The following is a 19824-nucleotide window of genomic DNA, read 5'->3' as shown; positions in this document are numbered from 1 at the left end:
ACGCATATTTTATTACATTTTTAAAAATCCCACCATCCTCGTACTTTTGGGATTTTCACCTTCATAACAACCCACCACCTTTCTCCTAATTGCAGTACCCTGCGAGGTGGATTAGGCTGAGAGTTGGTAGTTGTCCCCAACAGTTCAGCAGGAAACTGAAGCTGGGTCTCCCCAGTGCTAGTCCAACACTTCAACCACAATTCCACCCTGGTACTCTTGCCAGGGCCTTGCAGAGCCAGGTAGTGGCCCCGGCCAGGTAGATAATGTGCCCCCCCTTTTTTTACCCTGGGAATAACTGAAGTCTTATAAATAAGTACAGTGGTGCCCCGCAAGACGAACGCCTCGCAAGACGGAAAACCCGCTAGACGAAAGGGTTTTCCGTTTTGGAGGCGCTTCGCAAAACGAATTTCCCTATGGGCTTGCTTCGCAAGACGAAAATGTCTTGCGAGTTCCTGCGGGGTTTTTTCCCTTTTTCCCCCCTTTTCCTAAGCCCTAAGCCGCTTATCAGCTCATCCGCTGATAAGCCGCTTATCAGCTGATCCGCTAAAAGCCGCTAAACCGCTAATAGCGCTAATCCGCTAAGCTGTCAATGGGCTTGCTTCGCAAGACGAAAAAACCGCTATACGAAGGGCCTCACGGAACGGATTAATTTCGTCTTGCGAGGCACCACTGTAAGTATATAAATAATTTTCACAAAATTTATGCTGACAAATAATTTTATTTGCGTTCGCCCCAGTGCATCCCCTGCAATTGTGAATATGCTGACCAAGGCCCCCTTTGGAATCGGAGGCATGGGCCAAGTGGCCCATATGCCGCCCCCCATCTGGGCCTGACTCTTGCTTCACTTCAGATAAGACTACCACTTTAAACCTCTTCGTAGTAAAGTATTGAGATGCTATGGTAACCTGCTACTGTAATAATAATAATAATAATAATAATAATAATAATAATAATAATAATAGTACATTATTTGTGACAAGTCTACCATCTATCTGGGACGCAGGTGGCGCTGTGGGTTAAAGCCTCAGCGCCTAGGGCTTGCCGATCGAAAGGTCGGTGGTTCGAATCCCTGCGGCAGGGTGCGCTCCCGCTGCTCGGTCCCAGCGCCTGCCAACCTAGCAGTTTGAAAGCACCTCCGGGTGCAAGTAGATAAATAGGGACCGCTTACCAGCGGGAAGGTAAACGGCGTTTCCGTGTGCGGCTCTGGCTCTGGCCAGAGCAGCGATGTCACGCTGGCCACGTGACCCGGAAGTGTCTCCGGACAGCGCTGGCCCCTGGCCTCTTGAGTGAGATGGGCGCACAACCCCAGAGTCTGTCAAGACTGGCCTGTATGGGCAGGGGTACCTTTACCTTTACCTTTACCATCTATCTACTCTACTGTGTAGTTTCAAGTTATGAAACTAAACATATTTGCTTCATAACTGGGAACATAGAAACTGCCTTATGTCAAGTCAATGGTCCACCTAGCTCAGTATTGTATACACTGACTGGCAGCGGCTCTTCAGAGTTTCTGGCAGGAATCTGTTCCAGTCCTACTTGGAGATACAGGGGACTTGATCCTGGGATCTTCTACGTGCAAAGCAGATGCTCTTCCAGTGAGTTACAGCCCTTCCCTGGCTTTCCCCTTAATTTAGCTGATTTTAGAATGTTGGCTAATGCACCATCTTGAAGTAAAATATATTGGCTACCATCTAAATAGTTAAGCAATACCTAAATCCATTGAAATTAAAGGTCTTAAACACACTTAGCTCTCCGTGTTGGGACTGCGGCCATTACGTGTGTAATATCACTGTTTCTCTGAGACGCCTACAGCAATGCCAAAAAAGATTTGGCACAGGAAAGCAGGAGATTAAGTAACTATACCTGGCTTTTCCACTTTAATAACTTCAGCTCCAAGGTCTCCCAGATTCATGGTGGCAAAAGGTCCCGCAAGTACTCTGCAATGTTAAATTGTGATAATTGTTAGTCACTACGCTGCGAAGCTTTAAGAATTGTTCTGAGCTACAGACAGAAGAAACACAAACCTTGTTAGATCAAGAATTCTCACGCCATCCAGTGGCTTCACACTATCTGCACCTGCTTATAAACAGAGAAAAGAATCATTAGAACCATCAGTTATTTATAAAGCTGCTGTTTCATTATGGAAAACTTTTCACCTTCCTCAACATGGTTTTGTCATTCCTATGCACAGAACATGTGTGCCGACACCTCTGATTTTTGAATGGCTGGAATGCAGCTGACTGTACAAAATTTCCCATCCCTGGTATAAGGACAGATATGTTTAAGATTTAAGAATTATCACTGGCTGCTCTTTGCATTTATTTTCCCTTTTAAACCCAACCCCAACCTGCCAACTGAGGATAACACGCATCGGATGAAGTGGACTAGATGACGCAAGATGAGCCTTTGAGTGGATTTAACCGTTCAGGGGTCTTTTACCTTTTACATTAGATGTTTTAGAAACTGCAAATCATCCTTTTGGCTTTTGGCTTCTTTTTAACTGAAGCTGAAACCCTCTGAAGCTGAAATAATCAATAATACAAGGGGAACTAATGGACAAAGGAGGAACATGGGGTAGGGACAGATTTAACTTAATTCAAGACATGGATTAGTAAATAAGACCAACAGACCAAAGGAAATGGGAGTGAAAGAAAATGGGAATACAGTGGTACCTCGGGTTACATACGCTTCAGGTTACAGACTCCGCTAACCCAGAAATAGTACCTCGGGTTAAGAACTTTGCTTCAGGATGAGAACAGAAATCATGCGGCGGCACAGCAGCAGCGGGAGGCCCCATTAACTAAGGTGGCGCTTCAGGTTAAGAACAGTTTCAGGTTAAGAACGGACCTCCGGAACGAATTAAGTTCTTAACCCGAGGTACCACTGTAAAGGGACATGGGTGGCACTGTGGGTTAAACCATAGAGCCTAGGACTTGCCAATCAGAAGGTCGGTGGTTCGAATCCCCGCGACAGGGTGAGCTCCCGTTGCTCAGTTCCTGCTCCTGCCAACCTAGCAGTTCAAAAGCACGTCAAAGTGCAAGTAGATAAATAGGTACCGCTCCGGCGGGAAGGTAAACGGCGTTTCCGTGTGCTGCTCTGGTTCGCCAGAAGCGGCTTAGTCATGCTGGCCACATGACCCGGAAGCTGTACACTGGCTCCCTCGGCCAATAAAGTGAGATGAGCGCCGCAACCCCAGAGTCAGCCACGACTAGACCTGATGGTCAGGGGTCCCTTTACCTTTACCTTTACCACTGTAAAAGAATCAGGTGCACATTAAAGAAACAGAGAAGCAGCAGATCCTACTGACTTTGGGTCTGCAGTCACTACTTTCCTGTTGAGACTCTTTCCGGCACGGCTTCTGTGGCAGATGAAGACAGAAATGTGGCGAGTCTATAAAGCCAATGACAAAGGATGTGTTTTACTTGCATAAAGTTCAGTCTCTGGCCCCTGCAGTTGTTGTTGTGGTTGTTTAGTCGTTTAGTCGTGTCCGACTCTTCGTGACCCCATGGACCAGAGAACGCCAGGCACTCCTGTCCTCCACTGCCCCCCGCAGCTTGGTCAGACTCATGCTGGTAACCTCAAAAACACTGTCCAACCATCTCGTCCTCTGTCGCCCCCTTCTCCTTGTGCCCTCCATCTTTCCCAACATCAGGGTCTTTTCCAGGGAGTCTTCTCTTCTCATGAGGTGGCCAAAGTATTGGAGCCTCAGCTTCACGATCTGTCCTTCCAGTGAGCACTCAGGGCTGATTTCCTTCAGAATGGAGAGGTTTGATCTTCTTGCAGTCCATGGGACTCTCAAGAGTCTCCTCCAGCACCATAATTCAAAAGCATCAATTCTTCGGCAATCAGCCTTCTTTATGGTCCAGCTCTCACTTCCATACATCACTACTGGGAAAACCATAGCCCCTGCAGTAGGAAGAACTAACTACAATTGTACCTTGGTTTACGAACTTAATCTGTTCTGGAAGTCCGTTCTTAAACCAAAGCGTTCTTAAACCAAGGCGTGCTTTCCTATAGCAGTGGGGGTCGCAATTGACAAATGGAACACACTCAACAGGAAGCGAAACATGTTCTAATTCCAAGGCAAAGTTCACAAACCAAAACACCTGCTTCCAGGTTTGAGGCGTTCTTAATCCAAGTTGTTCATAAACTAAGTTGTTCTTAAACCAAGGTACCACTGTATATCGGTGGGTCAAGAGTCCACAAAGATCAAGCCAATGAATAACATACTTGGAATCTACCCTTAAACTAGGGACGGTGACCCTGTGGCCATTTAGATGTTACAGGACTACAAGTGCCATCATCCTTGACGCTGGACCATCTTGGATGGGGCTGTTGAGAGCTAAAGTCAAACAACATTGGGCAACATTGGGAGGGGGGCAGATTAACCATCCCTGCCTTAAACCTTTAATGAATTCTCTGTCTGAGGGGTGGGCAAAGTGTTCTGATGGTCTGCATTATAAGAGATCTGCATCATAATTCTCTGTTAAGTTTGTGGCTTAACAAACATTATTCAATGCAATTTGTAGAGATAGCCCAGCAATGTCTGGCTGGAAGTAAACCCATGTGAATTCAGGGACTTCTTAGTAAGACTGGGATCTTACAAAGCTCAGCAGTAATTTACCTATGAGAAAACAATTATGGGTGAAGTCTTTTTTTGTTGTTCCTACAGGCTTTTGGAAATTGACAGCTTTTAACGAAAGGGCTGGTGCATTGCTGCTTTTACTGTAATTTTTTATATGGTTTTAATATATTTCCTAAGTGTATAGGGATTTACTTCTATCCGTGCTTAGTTGCTTCTTAAATATTGCTTTTTTTCTGTTCTAAACGATTTATATTTTTTATATGCAAGCCGTCTTGAGTCCCTTAATCAAATAACTCTAGAATTGTAAGGGGCCATGAGGGTCATCTAGTCCAACCCCCTGGATTGCAGGAATATTTTCCCCAATGTGGACCTCGAACCCAAGACCTCGAGATTATGAGTCTTGTGCTCTACCAACTGAGCTATCCCAGACTCAATATATCTAACATGTAAGAGCACAGAATGGGCTGCTTTCCAAGAAAGCCGTGACTGTGGCTGCAATCCTGTGCCCACTTACCCGCATGTAATCCTCAACGAGTTCAACAGGGTTTCGAACTGGATGGGGGAGCTGCGTGCCGAGAGTCCCGCAATGCAGGGGGTTGGACTAGATGACCCTCGGGGTCCCTTCAAACTTTACCAGGCTGTGATTCTGCGATACTTCTGAGTCGACCTGGCCTCGCCTGCGTTTTTGTGCGCTACTCTCCTTGGTGAACTGCGGGAGCACCATAGCTGTCAACTTTTCCCTTTTCTTGTGAGGAATCCTATTCGGAATACAGTGGTACCTCGGGTTAAGTACTTAATTTGTTCCGGAGGTCCGTTCTTAACCTGAAACTGTTCTTAACCCGAAGCGCCACCTTAGCTAATGGGGCCTCCTGCTGCTGCACAATTTCTGTTCTCATCCTGAAGCAAAGTTCTTCACCTGAAGCACTATCTCTGGGTTAGTGGAGTCTGCAACGTGGGACGCAGGTGGCGCTGTGGGTTAAAGCCTCAGCGCCTAGGGCTTGCTGATCGAAAGGTCGGTGGTTCGAATCCCTGCGGCGGGGTGCGCTCCCGCTGCTCGGTCCCAGCGCCTGCCAACCTAGCAGTTCGAAAGCACCTCCGGGTGCAAGTAGATAAATAGGGACCGCTTACCAGCGGGAAGGTAAACGGCGTTTCCGTGTGCGGCTCTGGCTCTGGCCAGAGCAGCTTCGTCACGCTGGCCACGTGACCCGGAAGTGTCTCCGGACAGCGCTGGCCCCTGGCCTCTTAAGTGAGATGGGCGCACAACCCCAGAGTCCGTCAAGACTGGCCCGTACGGGCAGGGGTACAGAAGGAAGGAAGGAGTCTGCAACCTGAAGCGTATGTAACCCGAGGTATCACTGTAAGGGAATTTCCCTTTAAAAAAAGGGAAACGTTGACAGCGATGGTGAGCACACGCTTCCTCGGCTTGGAGCGCCAGGGGGGGGGGCAGCTGCTTCCCTCAACCTTTGAATCTCCCGGCCCCCCCCCCTTTTCTCTCGCGGGCGCGCGCCGGGCGCGCTCCCGACCCCCGCAGCCCATTGGAGACGCGTAAAAGCGGCTACCTGGAGGGAAGAGGCAGCTTCCGCGCCGCTGCCCCCGGGAGGGGAGCCTGGCGGGCTGCGGGGGGCGCAGCAGCGGCAGGCGCCGGCCCCCCCTGCCCAGAGCAGCGCCCAGCATCCCTGCGGAAGCAAGCCGGGCCAGCCACGCTGCCAGGCCACCAGCGAACCACTTGGCCAGAACTTCTGGACTCTGGCCCCAACTTCGCCGCCGGCGCGCTCCAGGCTCCGCTCGGCTGGGGAGGGAGAGGCGGAGGACGCAGGCGCAAAGGGACCCCCCCCCCCCGGCCATTTTATATCTGCGCTCCTTGCCCCCATCGTCGTTGTTATTATGCGTTTATACCCCGCCTCCTCCCCCCCCCCAAGACGGTTTACAGATAACAAATAAGAACAGATGTTTGAACACGGGGAGGGAGAGCGGGGAATCAAACATTCAGACAGCAGTTAAACATTGATGGAATTAAAACTAGATATCTGTTTCTAGATACACTAGAGATACAATATAGCATGCACACACAAATCTAATACTAAAAAAATTCCTTCCAGTAGCACCTTAAAGACCAACTAAGTTAGTTCTTGGTATGAGCTTTCGTGTGCATGCACACTTCTTCAGATACACACGAAATGCATGCACACGAAAGCTCATACCAAGAACTAACTTAGTTGGTCTTTAAGGTGCTACTGGAAGGAATTTTTTTTGTTTTGACTATGGCAGACCAACACGGCTACCTATCTGTAACTAAATCTAATACTAGATCGGTATCTATTTATAGATATACACTGCTTTTTTTCTTAAAAAAATGTTTAGGGGTACTCTCATTTTGACTTAGTAAAATCACCGTTTACAGTTCAAATTGGGAAAAATAAATACAATGGACGTAAGTACAAATATTCACAAAATGTTTAGGGGTATGTGTACCCCTGCGTCCCCCCAGAAAAAAAGCACTGGATACACACACACACACACACACACACACACCCCTAAAACATATATATATATAAATATGTATCTACAGACCCTTCAAGTGTCCCTATTTTCCAGGGACAGTTCTGGATTTACAGAAGACAGGATATACTGATTTAATCCCTTATTTTCCTTGGATAAATGTTGAAGGATATAATATCTATATAGATATCTACATATATCTATAGATCTATTTATACACATCTATCTGTATACAGATACATACACACACACAACTCTGTTGAAACATTATGGGCCTAGAAACAAGAACATTAGTAGCGGGCAAGAAAGAAAAGACATTTAATCCTTGCTAAGGGCCACCCCCCGCCCTCCAACGGTCTCACCTGCTTGGATGGGCAAATTTAGGAGTAGGAGAGAGGTAGGATTTTGCTGTTAAATGACACAGAAGCACAACATCCTGCATCCTAAACCCACCTCTCCCTGGTGCTCCTTTGCTCTTTGGATCTTTCTGCCCAGTAGCCAGCCAACATATATTTATAAAGTTGGCGTCAACTATTTTGCTTTTTTATTTTTTAACCTAGGACAGAGGCTTTGTGTCTTTCAGCATATGCCTGATGGCCCTCTATTCTCTCTACATGCTGGGGAAATATCCACCTGTTTCCCCTCCAGATTGTGACAACTCTGTGTTGTTTTGGGGATGCGAGAGGTTCTGGGTGCAAGACACCCATAATTTCAAGATAATGTAAGTATTAGAACTTAATCAAGGTTTAGGGAGCTTCAACTCAGCGCTATGCCATCCTCTTTTTCACCTCAGTCTAGTCTCCTGAGTTCAATGGCATTTACTTCTTAAAATATCCAAACAAGTACAAACAAATCTGAGGCTGCCATCCTTTGCATGCTCAGTTGGGAGCTAAATGGAGTTAACAAGAACATCAACAACCCTTTAGGCTGAAGTTATACCCTGTGAGTGTGAGCTGAATTGGCCACATAAAAGATTTCCATGTTTGTTTTCTGTGCCATGTGGATGACTCTGTGCACGGTCAAATGCCCCACAAAACCAGCCGAGCAAATAACCTCTGTGCAGGGACGGATTTAGGTTTGATGAGGCCCTAAACTACTGAAGGTAATGGGGCCCTTTATATGTCCAGCTGTCCTTTGTCCACAACAAATTGCTGCTTTTTTGTGTTGAATATATGCTATATGGGAATTTATGGACCCAACAGGTATCTAAAGCCATTTGCACATGCAGAATGTAGGCACCCGATATATAAAAATGAGCAAACCGGTGATATTTTAGGGAGCAAGCTAGCAGGCCAAGCCCATTACTTATCAGGCTTCCTCAACCTTGGCCTGCCAGATGTTTTGGGACTACAACTCCCATGATCCCTAGCTAGCAGGACCAGTGGTCAGGGATGATGGGAATTGTAGTCCCGAAACATGTGGCGGGCTGAGGTTGAGGAAGCCTGACTTACATCATAGGAGCCTACACAACACAAAACGGTTGTGTAGGTTTTATTTTGTTTTTTATCTTATATTTTGGAAACGTACATCCATTTTTTTTCCTTTAAATTTTTTTTGGGGGGGGGCCAAAAGAGTGGGGCCCTAAGCTGTAGAGCTTGTTTAGCTTATAGGTAAACCCGGCCCTGCCTCTGTGCTTACAAATGGGCCCTCCACCTCCGCCTCAGCTCCACCTCCGGGACCCGCGAAGGCGGCGAGCAGACGCCAGGGCCGGAACCATGTTTCTGGCGGAACGTTGGGCGCGGGGCGCGGTTGCGGGCGGGGCTGGCGGCGGCGGCGGACCTTCCTGCGGCCGCTTCGCAGGAGCCCCGCCCCCCGGAAGGTCTCCCGCGGGTCGTCGTCCGGCGGCTGCCGCCATGTACCGGCCCCCCACGCCCCCTTGCTCCGGCTTCCGCGGCCCCCACCCGGACAGAGGAGGCGGCGGCGGCGGCGGCGGCCCCCCCTTCGCGGGCTCCCCTCAGGGCTACGGGAGCCCCCGGCACACGCCCCCCTACGGGCCCCGCGCGTGGCCCTACCACTTCGGGGGGCCCTCGCCGCGCAGGCCCCGCAGCGCCAGCCCCGGAGGAGGAGGCTACGCTCCCTACGGCGGGGGCGGCCGGTCCCCCGGAGGAGGAGGAGGAGGAGCCTTCCAGCAGCAGCAGCCGCCTTTCAAGCAGCCGCACTCCGGGGGTTTCCGGAGATTCAGCCAGGTAGGGAAGCAGCCGGGTCCCATCCCATGGCTGCGGGGGGGGGGGTGGACTGGATGACCCTTAGGTACCCTTTCCAACCCTGCCATTGGAAGAACAGAACTGTGGAAAGGGGTCCCGATTTAAGCTAAATAAGCCATATAGGGCCCCACTCTCTTGCCCCCCCCTTCACTATTAATATAAAGGTAAAGGTACCCCTGCCCGTACGGGCCAGTCTTGACAGACTCTGGGGTTGTGCGCCCATCTCACTTAAGAGGCCAGGGGCCAGCGCTGTCCGGAGACACTTCCGGGTCACGTGGCCAGCGTGACATCGCTGCTCTGGCGAGCCAGAGCCGCACACGGAAACGCCGTTTACCTTCCCGCTGGTAAGCGGTCCCTATTTATCTACTTGCACCCGGAGGTGCTTTCGAACTGCTAGGTTGGCAGGCGCTGGGACCGAGCAGCGGGAGCGCACCCCGCCGCAGGGATTCGAACCGCCGACCTTTCGATCGGCAAGCCCTAGGCACTGAGGCTTTAACCCACAGCGCCACCTGCGTCCCCACTATTAATATACTTCTTCCTAATTGTATTTCAGTTCAACAATTGCTTTGATAAAATACATACTTTGTTATGCGCAAATGGCTTTAGATACCTATTTGTTGTTGTTTAGTCGTTTAGTCATGTCCGACTCTTCGTGACCCAAGGGCCAGAGCACACCAGTCCATTGGCCAAATACAATTTCCTACTTGGATCCAGTTGTATTCCTCACATTTGTTGTTTAGTCCGACTCTTCGTGACCCCCTGGACCAGAACACGCCAGGCACTCCTGTCTTCCACTGCCTCCCGCAGTTTGGTCAGACTCATGCTGGTAGCTTCGAGAACACTGTCCCACCATCTTGTCCTCTGTTGTCCCCTTCTCCTTGTGCCCTCCATCTTTCCCAACATCAGGGTCTTTTCCAGGGAGTCTTCCCTTCTCATGAGGTGGCCAAAGTATTGGAGCCTCAGCTTCAGGATCTGTCCTTCCAGTGAGCACTCAGGGCTGATTTCCTTCAGAATGGAGAGGTTTGATCTTCTTGCAGTCCATGGGACTCTCAAGAGTCTCCTCCAGCACCAGAATTCAAAAGCATCAATAGATACCTATTAGGTCCATACATTTGGACCTAAAACAGTGGACCCTCCAGTTTTGTACCACCCTGGTTTCGGAACTTTCAGTTTACGAACCCAGAAAACGTTCGCAGAAGCGGCACCTCTAGTTACATTTTTGGGGGGTCTGCACAGACCCCCAAAACAAATTCAGTTCGTATCCGGAGAGTCCACTGTATATTCAACACAAAAAACAGCAACAATTTGTTGTTGACAAAGGACAGATGGATATATAAGGGGGCCCATTACCTTCAGTAGCTTAGGGCCTCATCAAACCTGAATCTGGCCCTGCCAAGGTCATCTAGTCCAACCCCCTGCCATGCAGGAAAATCTCAGCTGAAGCATCCATGACCGTTGGCACTCACCCAACCTTTTCCTAAATACCTCCAAGGAAGGAGAGTCCGCCACCTCCGGAGGGAGACGGTTTTGCAAATTGGTGACAAATCATCTGCAGCCTGGTTACTAGAGAGGAGAAACTGAATGCAGTACAATATCTGGCAAGCTGGTCAATTCCAAAGTTTTGCATTGTTTTCTAAATGCAAGTAAAATAAATGTGTTGAATTTGATCCCTCTCTTGGCTATCATGTGGCCCTCCAGATGTGGAGTACAGCTCCTATCATTCCTGGGAGTTTGAGTTTCAACTGCACTCCTGTGTTGAGACATCAGAAAGTTTTCTGAAACAAAGTTTTTTCAGTTAAAGATTTTCTGAAAAATACCGTATTTTTCGCTCTATAAGACGCATCAGACCACAAGATGCACCTAGTTTTTGGAGGAGGAAAACAAGGGGGAAAATATTCTGAATCTCAGAAGCCAGAACAGCAAGAGGGATCGCTACTCAGTGAAAGCAGCAATCCCTCTTGCTGTTCTGCCTTCTGGGATAGCTGCGCAGCCTGCATTCGCTCCATAAGACGCACACACATTTCCCCTTACTTTTTAGGAGGGAAAAAGTGAGTCTTATAGAGCAAAAAATACCAGGCCCAGGTTGCCACAAAAGTCTTGGAGGCAAGTGTTGGCTCTTTACAGCAATTAGCAAAGAGCCAAGTAAGAAAAATCATTTTATTAGACCAACTGATAAATGCAAGTTCTAAATTTTAGGAAATACTAAATAGGTTTGAAATCAAACCTAACCAGTGGTGCTTAGTAATATATTAACAAAACAAAAATGAACTCATAAGCAGGAGCTGCTATAATTGGATTAAAACATGTGCTTGTTTTCCAAACCAGCCAAATTAAGACACTGTTAATTTAGCAAGACTGGGAAGAAAATTGATGAACTAGTGGAAATTTGTTGTTTGAAAATTAAGTCTCCTAGTTTAAATTGGGAAACGTAGCTTCTGAGACTAAACAGCTATATTCCACTTATTTATATAGAACATAATCCACTCCCTGTATGTGTGGTTCATAGAATCTAAAATGGATACTTACGTTGTGAGCTTTCTACCTAGAATGTATCTAACTTGTATTGTATAATACAGTCGTACCTTGGAAGTCAAATGGAATCAGTTCCGGAAGTCCATTCGACTTCCAAAACATTCGGAAACCAAAGCATGGCTTCTGATTGGCTGCAGGAAGCTCCTGCACCTGAGAGAGTATATGCATGGGTCTTTCCAAACCTGAATTACACAAATGTTGCATTCAAAGCCCAGTTGGCTGCTTGCTATCATTCCCATAAATTGTATCCAACAGGCTGTTTACAAGGCTTACACCACACACACGGATTTATCAGCCTTCCCTCCTGTTGCAGCCTCTTGTGCCTCCATCGGAATCAGGGTACCCTTGAAGCAATATGAGATTGTCACAAGCTGCACCTGGAAATCTGAGAAATGCCATGACACTGAAAGCCCTTGAGCATCTTTGAAAACTAGCCAATTTGTTTTGAACGTTAAAAGATGCAGCTGTTTATAACCTTCTATACTTGCTTTAATACAGACCTACTATTTGCACCTTCTGTAGTCACAGAATTTACACTATATTATGTTCTAAGACAAACAAAATACAAATTACCACGGCACCTTAAAACATCTGTTTACATGGACAGCTACTGATTAATCTATACAAAATAAACTTGTTTTAAAAGAAAAACAATAACTTATAGCATTTAGCTGGTCTTGAACACCTTCTGAAAGCTCGGCATCTAATTAGACTATTTACTCCTTTTCCTCATGGCTTTTCTCTCAAAGGGATCACCCAGGACATCTACCCCATTGGGAACACCACATGGTAGAGAGAAAAGAGTGTCTAATGATGATGTGGAAAACTATTACAAACCTTCAATGCTTGAAGACCCCTGGGCTGGCCTAGAGCCCGTATCCGTTACGGATGTTAACCAGCAATACAGCAGTGAGCAAACCACATACACTGGCAAAAAGGGGAGGTATTTCAGTTAACATTTATGCAAGTGAAAAAAACAACTGTGAGAAAACTGGGCCAACCTTCATACGTAAGATGGCAAGTAATAAAGAACTTAGAAAATGCTTTTATTTGAACTGACCATATGGAAGTGGGACATCCGCCTATGGAAAGCAAAGTATTCTTTAGTCACCAGCAAATCAGTCTGTGTCAGTTTCTTATATTCATCTCTTCCATGCCATATTATACACTATTAACCCGAGAAAGTAGTATATTTTAGGTTTGAACATTTTTAGAACAAAGTTTTAAAATAAATGTTTTGTAAAACTCACAAATGCTTACTGCTTTTTGTTAAGTCATACTAAAGGTAATGCTACTGAAATTTCTTGCAGCGTGTAAATACATGCAGGTTATAGAAGCTATTATACAATATCTGCTAAAATTGTTTAATATTAGAATTGCCAATCTTGCAACCTCTTCTGTTCAGAAAGTCATCTATACCTATATATTTTCGTATTTGAAAAATTATATTTGGGAACAAAACTTTACTAATTTGTAACAAAAGACCACCTTATAAAAATCCATGTTGAACCTGCATACAAAAATTACCTTATTTAAATAAGCCACTAAGTAGAACTGGGTAAACCTAGGGGCAATTAAGTTTTGTGCACCTGATAAATACACTGCTTCTGTCAGTTTTTCAAATGTCACCTTCTGGTAGGACTTTTATTTAGGAATACAAGATGACTGGGCTTTGCTAGTTTGGTTTTTGCTCTACATTTCAAAAGCAGATTAATAGAGAATGAAATAAGTTAGTGCAAAATCTTTAACTTGAGTCTGATTATTTTTTGAAACCTCACAAGAATACATTTTGTGCTCCTTGGCTTTGTAGACACTTGAGTAACTGGACTTGCTTCAGTTAAAAAAAAGTTCAGCTTTTCATGACTTTATTTCTGTAGCCTTCATGGTGGATTTATTCACCAGCTGTGCTTATAACTTCTGGACTACTTATTTTATATTACTGCTGCTATACCAGCAGGAATGGAAAGTATAAACATTCACATTTTTCCTAATTTAAATCTAATGGAGGAATTAAATATTTTAATAAGGAAAGGAAATCTAGCAATGAGTTGGTTATGCATATAATTTAGAGGTGCATTCAGACAACACTTTTTTTTTTTAGCTCACCCCCAAATAGATTTATTTCTAAAAAAGGATTTAGAGGTTTGCGTACAGAGCTGTTGGATACTGTCCAATGCCTATGATGCAGCTTTCTCTGTGTAGCAGGCTAAATTGTGAATTTCAAAAGCTACAGAGGGTATGTATGTAAAAGTGTATCAGCACAGTTTAATGTTTAGTACTTTTTAGAAATCAAATAACCAACTGTTTTGGATTTCTATAATACAAAATGTTCCCAAAGGGTATGGATTTGATTTGATTTGATTTGATTTTTTATTTTTTAAATAAAGATGCTGTTGAAATCGAAGCATCAGTTCTACATTGTTTGGGGACAAGTCTTTTCACAATAAACACATCTCATTTCCCCGTATGATTACTCATGAGTCACTTGCATTTGCTAGTCATTGAAACCAGATTAGCCTTCTGAAATCTGAGTAAGCAATTAGCAGTGCCAAGAACGTGCATTAACAACATATAATCTTAAGCTACTAAAGCTTGTGTTTATATGCAATATAAGGCTGTGGAAATTGCTGACAAGCAGTTCATCACATGGGACCTGTAACATTTGAACAGCTGCCATCTATGTTACTGGTGGATTTTAAGTGTTCCAATGAACCTGCAGCCCCCTTCTACTTGTTTAGCCAATTCATGTGAGTAATCTCTCCTTTTAAGCCAAATTATTCTTAAATAAACTGAATTTAATACAACTGTATCATTTGAGAGCCAATTAAAAATGGTTTACAATGGAGGTTAATGCAAGGTAACTTGATTTACAGGAAATAACTAAGGCAAATAGTAGGTGCTATATGGCAGTGTGGTTAGCAGCTACCACACTATTGAATAAGGTATGCCTTAAACACTGTTGGGTTATTAAACTAACCCATTTTCAATGTCTCATAGAAATGTAGATTTGGAATTCCAACCTCCTGCAATGCAGAAATCTCAATTAGATCACACACGGCAATGGCCATCCCACCTCTGCTTAAAGTCCTCCAAGGAAAGAGAATCCACTAGCTACAATTCCACAAGAAGAGAATTAGGGTGGAAAGGCTAAGGTAAACGGAGGGTGTGTGGAGGCTAAATTATAACCAAGTGCATTATGAAGATGTTCAACATGTTTACTGTTTACGTCAAGGGTTGTAAACAACCTGTGTTTTTTTGCCCAGAGGCTTGCATTCAATTTTGGCCAGCCCTCGAGGGACTGCATGCCAACAACTGCTGTGACTACACACAGAGACACACAGGTCCCCTTCTTGAACTAATCCATGCAGATCAGATGAAAAGGGAAGATTATCACCAATCTGATGACAAAGGAATTGCTGGGCAGTCCTTGCAACTTTAAACAGTCTCCACCAATCACAGTGCTGTCTCTACTTAAAAGCAACCTTTTGCCAGCTCTAGAAGGGGTGAGGTGGCATAAGCAGAGGTTTCTGTACGGAATACAGTGGTGCCCCGCAAGACGAATGCCTCGCAAGACGAAAAACTCGCTAGACGAAAGGGTTTTCCGTTTTTCGAGGTGCTTCGCAAGACAAATTTCCCTATGGGCTGGCTTTGCAAGACGAAAACGTCTTGCGAGTTTTTTCCCTTTTTCTAAGCCGCTAATAGCCACTTAGCTGCTAAGCCGCTAATAGCGCTAAGCCGCTAAACCGCTAATAGGGGTGCTTCGCAAGACGAAAAAACCACAAGACGAAGAGACTCGCGGAACGAATTAATTTCGTCTTGCGAGGCACCACTGTATTTATCCTCAAGTGTAATTCAGCAATAATAAAGACGTTTTTCCTAGGCGTAATCCCTCTCAGCCTAGCAGTAAGGAGGCAGGATGGAGGGTCCCATACTGTCATTAAAGAACAAAGAAACTTTGGAAAGAAAAAAAAAAGCACTGCATTCTTTTCAACTTGGGTTGAGACGCAGGTAAAAGGTAATAAATTTCAGGGTGACATTACTTCTGTCAAGCCTTATTACTAATTTATAAAAATCTAGTGTGGAACATATAATCTTAAGCATAGCTCATTTGTATGTCATTCATGTGTTTCCCAAGTCTGTACTTCTTATATTTAGGCTATAGTTTTTAATAGTGAAGAATCTGAATTCTACCAGTCCTCAAAATTACATCAAAAATGCTCCCTAGTAATTTGTTACACAGAGGAATGCTTCCTTCCAGGTGCCAATGGATGTCTTGAATACTTACCTTCTGCACAGAGAAAGATGGCTTCCTTGTACTGAAAGCTTTGCCACTTGCTTTTGTTAGCAAGTGTGCTACAGAGTGCCATTTCACTTATCTTCTCTTAAGGTTTAGAAAAATCAAGAACACTGAAAAAGGCAGTTGACCAGGTAGTTTACCACCCTCTTAGGTCAGTCTATAAAGCTTCCCTTGTATGAAATTATATTTGACTTATTCCTGAAGACATATTGATGCATGTCAGAACTGAAATCCCCAAAGCACCTCTCTCTAGAGCTGGGTTTCCCAAACTTGGGTCTCCAACTGTTTTTGGAATACATTCCCACTGATCCTGCTAGCTAGGGATGATGGGAGTTGTAGTGTGACAACAGTTGGGAGACCCAAGTTTGGGCAACCCTGCTCTAGATTTTGTTTCCTTAGTGAAGCAGATTCCATCAGATTTATGGAATATTCAAAAGAATATGCCAACATCAAGAAGCCGTTGAATCCTTGACTTGGAGAGGCTGGCCTTTGTCCATGTTTGCAGGATTTTGGGAACAGCAGAACAGTTTGATTCAAACATGTATTTATAACAGGGCGGGGGAACCTATAGCCTTCCAAATGTTGAACTCCAATTCCCATTAGCTCAAGCCATTATGGCTTGTGGTTACAGATGATGGAAGTTGTAGTCCAGCAATATCCACAAATCCAAATATTACCCAAGTTTTGAAACTGCCAATATAGATTCCCCTTTGGCCCTGTAGCATTAAGTGGAGTGGACAACATGTTTTAGGGAGCTTAAAAAACCATGGGTTCTGCCTAGACTGGAGCCCCTTCTTTCTTCCACATGCCCAAAGGAAAGTATTGTCCAAGGCAGGACGCCACTTGGAATGGGCTCCAATGCAGCGCCAGAAATTACAATCAGAAAATGAAATCCAGAGAACTGGACCTGAACCAATCTTTATTTTGCTAGATTGTGCATGAATGGAAACTGGGAAGAGGTAGGATACTAACTAATTAAAAGTTTTAGCATAGTGCTATTGCTGTTTTTACTCACTTTTGAGCAGGCCTTTACTAAACTTATTTATTGAGGAAGATGTGTTCCAAACCCAGCATCTTCTATATGAAATGCGTCAACACAAGCTGTTAAGCTTAAGCATTTTCTTCCAGTTTAGCTGCTTTTATTTTCAGTCAGGATTCTCTAAATGATACTGCAGATGACCAATGTCATATTTACAGGGGAGTTCCAACAAATTTGACACCCTACAATGCAATATTCACTTAAGTCAAGAATTTGAAGCAGACAATGTTGGGTTTGCTTCTAAAAGATTCAAGTCACAGCTGACAAGACTACATTTGTAATTTTGTTCATAGAAACATTACATATTTAGAAAATAGCTACATGTGCACTAACTTATCAACTGGATAATCAGTTGGGAACTGTTTTTCCAATATGGTCATTTAAAAACATTTCAGTACACAGAAAGCCTAGCCAGTCTCCTGGCTGAGTCTCATTCTCACAGAACAATTTTATATTGCTGGAAATCATCATCTTTGGAGCCAGAGTGGTACTTCCTTGAACCATCTTTTGCTTTTAGACTGAACATGTGATGAAATTTCAAAACAGATTCAAATCAAGTAGCAAGTTAGTGGAATAGTTTAATACAGAATTGGTTGGCACAGTCCCAGTTTTCATAAGTCTTAACTGCCTATTAATTTCATTGCATTAAATGCTGGTTATGTAACTTTGGTTACATTCTGCAGCAAATTATGTGGGAAAAAGCAGGTGTCAGTTTTCTAACACAAAACTAGTTATTGTTAATTTGATATAACAATATGCTATTCTGTTGTTTTTTTAATAAAAAGACTATTTTGAATAAAACAGGACACTAACTTTTATTTGGTAAAGGAATTAGAATAAGAGCTCTTACAGAAAATGGAAGGAAACCTACCTTTCTTCATTACTGTCCATACATTCTCAATTTTCTTCACTTAATTCATTAAGGGGATAGTTGTAATTTGGGAAAGAGAAAGTTTTTCTAATTTGACTTTTCTAACTGCTTGTAAGAATCCCATAAAGAATGCCATCTATTCCCCTTGTCCATAATTTACTCTGAATGTAGTGTAAATATTAAATATTTGTATCAAACTACAAAGTACCTTCCAACAGCCTTTTGAATTTAATGAAATGTTCTTCAGACCTTAAGCTTACATTGTTAAGGCACTTACCATTCAAGTAAAACAGTTTTTATACAAACGCTGGGAAGATGGACAGGATATTTTACTGGACGAATGACTTTGAAAGTAAATCAAATCGATGCCCAAATATGTATAAAACTGTTATATCAAGAAAGACTGTGTTTTATTGTCTGAAATGAGCACAAAGAACTCCTTCCACAGATAACACTGAAAGCAGTGCAAAGACTGACAGTGACTTTTTGACTAAAAGGTAGTTTTGTAAAAAGAAATACCAAATAAATCAGTGCCCTGCTTTGATTGTTGTAAAATTTTTACATAAAAGTTGGTCCAAACTTACAAAAAAAAGCACAAGTGTGTGCATAGTTCAGATCTGACAATGTGCCATAAAAAGCTGATGTCCCTAAATTTAGCATCGACTTAACTGCCAAAATATAAAATTTATAGCTAGAATTTGCAAAGATGTACAATCAATTATCTGGTTCTCAGAACAGCATGAATTGTAAGCAATTTCTTATTGTATGCAAGACCCTTTTCCACATAAAAATAAAGCTGTTGAATTAACATTATTCAAGTCTATTGGATTGCTGCTTTGAAATCACAGCTACAAAGTCTTTCCAGGTAAAAACGATGTGCCTGAGGGAAAAAGAAAGAAACAGATGCTCAATATGGCAATCCTCTGCCTCGTCCTCTGACACTTGATGTGCTAATGTGTCCCCTGTATCCTTGTGAATATCCAGGTCCTTGGGCAGGAGAAGTCCACGTTTGTCCATGCATGTGGCTAACACTGCCGGGGGGTTCTTGTAAATTACTTCCATAGCTATAGTTCTGTGTCTTTGAGGACAAGGAATGAGTACCTTCAGACCCTGTGCATGTGTCACCACTGTTACCCAGAACTGTGATGGGACCATGGCTATATTCAAATCTATGGTCCTTATCACCACTAAATAGCATGGGACCAGTGTTGAGGTAAATGTCTCCATAACCAGTTACTGAGCTATGAAATGGTTCTGAAAAGGCAGGAGGCGGAGGGGCACCACTAGAGTGAGATGAAGCAGTACTGTAGGTCTCCAAGGGTTGAACATCTGAATTTCCAATGAAGTTTCCCCTTTCTAGTGTCCCAGACGATCCACTTCCTATTCCATCACTACTGCTGTAATGAGCAGAGGAGAATGTAGATGACCCAAAACTATCCTTATAATCTGGACCTGCTACAAAAGAGTCTCTTGATTGGAAATCCATACTAGATGTTGCTGGTTTCTCCGTTGTTTGAGCCTGATGGTGAGCAAGCAGCTGTAGAAGAGCTGCTTTCACTCCAGCATGAGGATCCATCCCTGAAGAGCTACTAAGTGAAGACAGGTTTTGGTTCGCTGTCCGATAATCAAGATCTTCTTCAGTGACAGGTGGTGGTTCTGGTGGCTCAGGGGGGCGCTGGTCTGGGGGCAAGATGCGAGGTCGTTCCTCTGGCGTCTGCGGTCTCATCTCAGGTTGCCTGACCAAGTCCTCTTGTCCTAAATGGATTTTTAAAGAATTCAGAATGAGATCTGTAACCA

The 19824-nt window shown here is 44.2% G+C and overlaps 3 protein-coding genes across 8 annotated transcripts in view; 1 reads left to right on the top strand and 2 right to left on the bottom strand.

Moving 5' to 3' along the window:
* SUGCT (succinyl-CoA:glutarate-CoA transferase) overlaps nucleotides 1–11063 on the bottom strand; it is a 322274-nt gene extending 311211 nt beyond the window's left edge. Inside the window, exons 1-3 of one of the 6 annotated variants that reach the window (XM_079947612.1) lie at nucleotides 10639–11063; nucleotides 2025–2079; nucleotides 1864–1937 (exon numbers count right to left, since the gene is read on the bottom strand). In XM_079947612.1, the coding sequence (XP_079803738.1) occupies nucleotides 1864–1912 (49 nt within the window). In that variant the 5' untranslated portion in view covers nucleotides 1913–1937; nucleotides 2025–2079; nucleotides 10639–11063. Of the gene's footprint in view, nucleotides 1–1863; nucleotides 1938–2024; nucleotides 2080–6144; nucleotides 6326–10638 lie in introns of those variants that run through there. The other 5 variants (XM_079947610.1, XM_079947611.1, XM_079947613.1 and 2 more) reach the window with 5 other exon arrangements.
* Nucleotides 8909–14224, top strand: MPLKIP (M-phase specific PLK1 interacting protein). The gene is made up of 2 exons (XM_079947666.1): nucleotides 8909–9270; nucleotides 12570–14224. The coding sequence occupies exons 1-2, from the start codon at nucleotides 8938–8940 to the stop codon at nucleotides 12774–12776; spliced, it is 540 nt and encodes a 179-aa protein (XP_079803792.1). The 5' UTR covers nucleotides 8909–8937; the 3' UTR covers nucleotides 12777–14224.
* A 2997-nt stretch (nucleotides 14225–17221) lies between these two features.
* The window catches only part of CDK13 (cyclin dependent kinase 13), a 36757-nt gene continuing 34154 nt past the window's right edge, over nucleotides 17222–19824 (bottom strand). The window contains exon 14 of the mRNA XM_079947514.1: nucleotides 17222–19782. Within this exon, the coding sequence (XP_079803640.1) occupies nucleotides 18935–19782 (848 nt within the window). The 3' untranslated portion in view covers nucleotides 17222–18934. The remainder of the gene's footprint in view (nucleotides 19783–19824) is intronic.

The sequence above is a fragment of the Podarcis cretensis genome (assembly GCF_951804945.1).
Source record: "Podarcis cretensis genome assembly, chromosome: 12".
Classification (NCBI taxonomy): Eukaryota; Metazoa; Chordata; class Lepidosauria; order Squamata; family Lacertidae; genus Podarcis; species Podarcis cretensis.
This window is presented reverse-complemented; position numbering and strand designations above follow the sequence as displayed.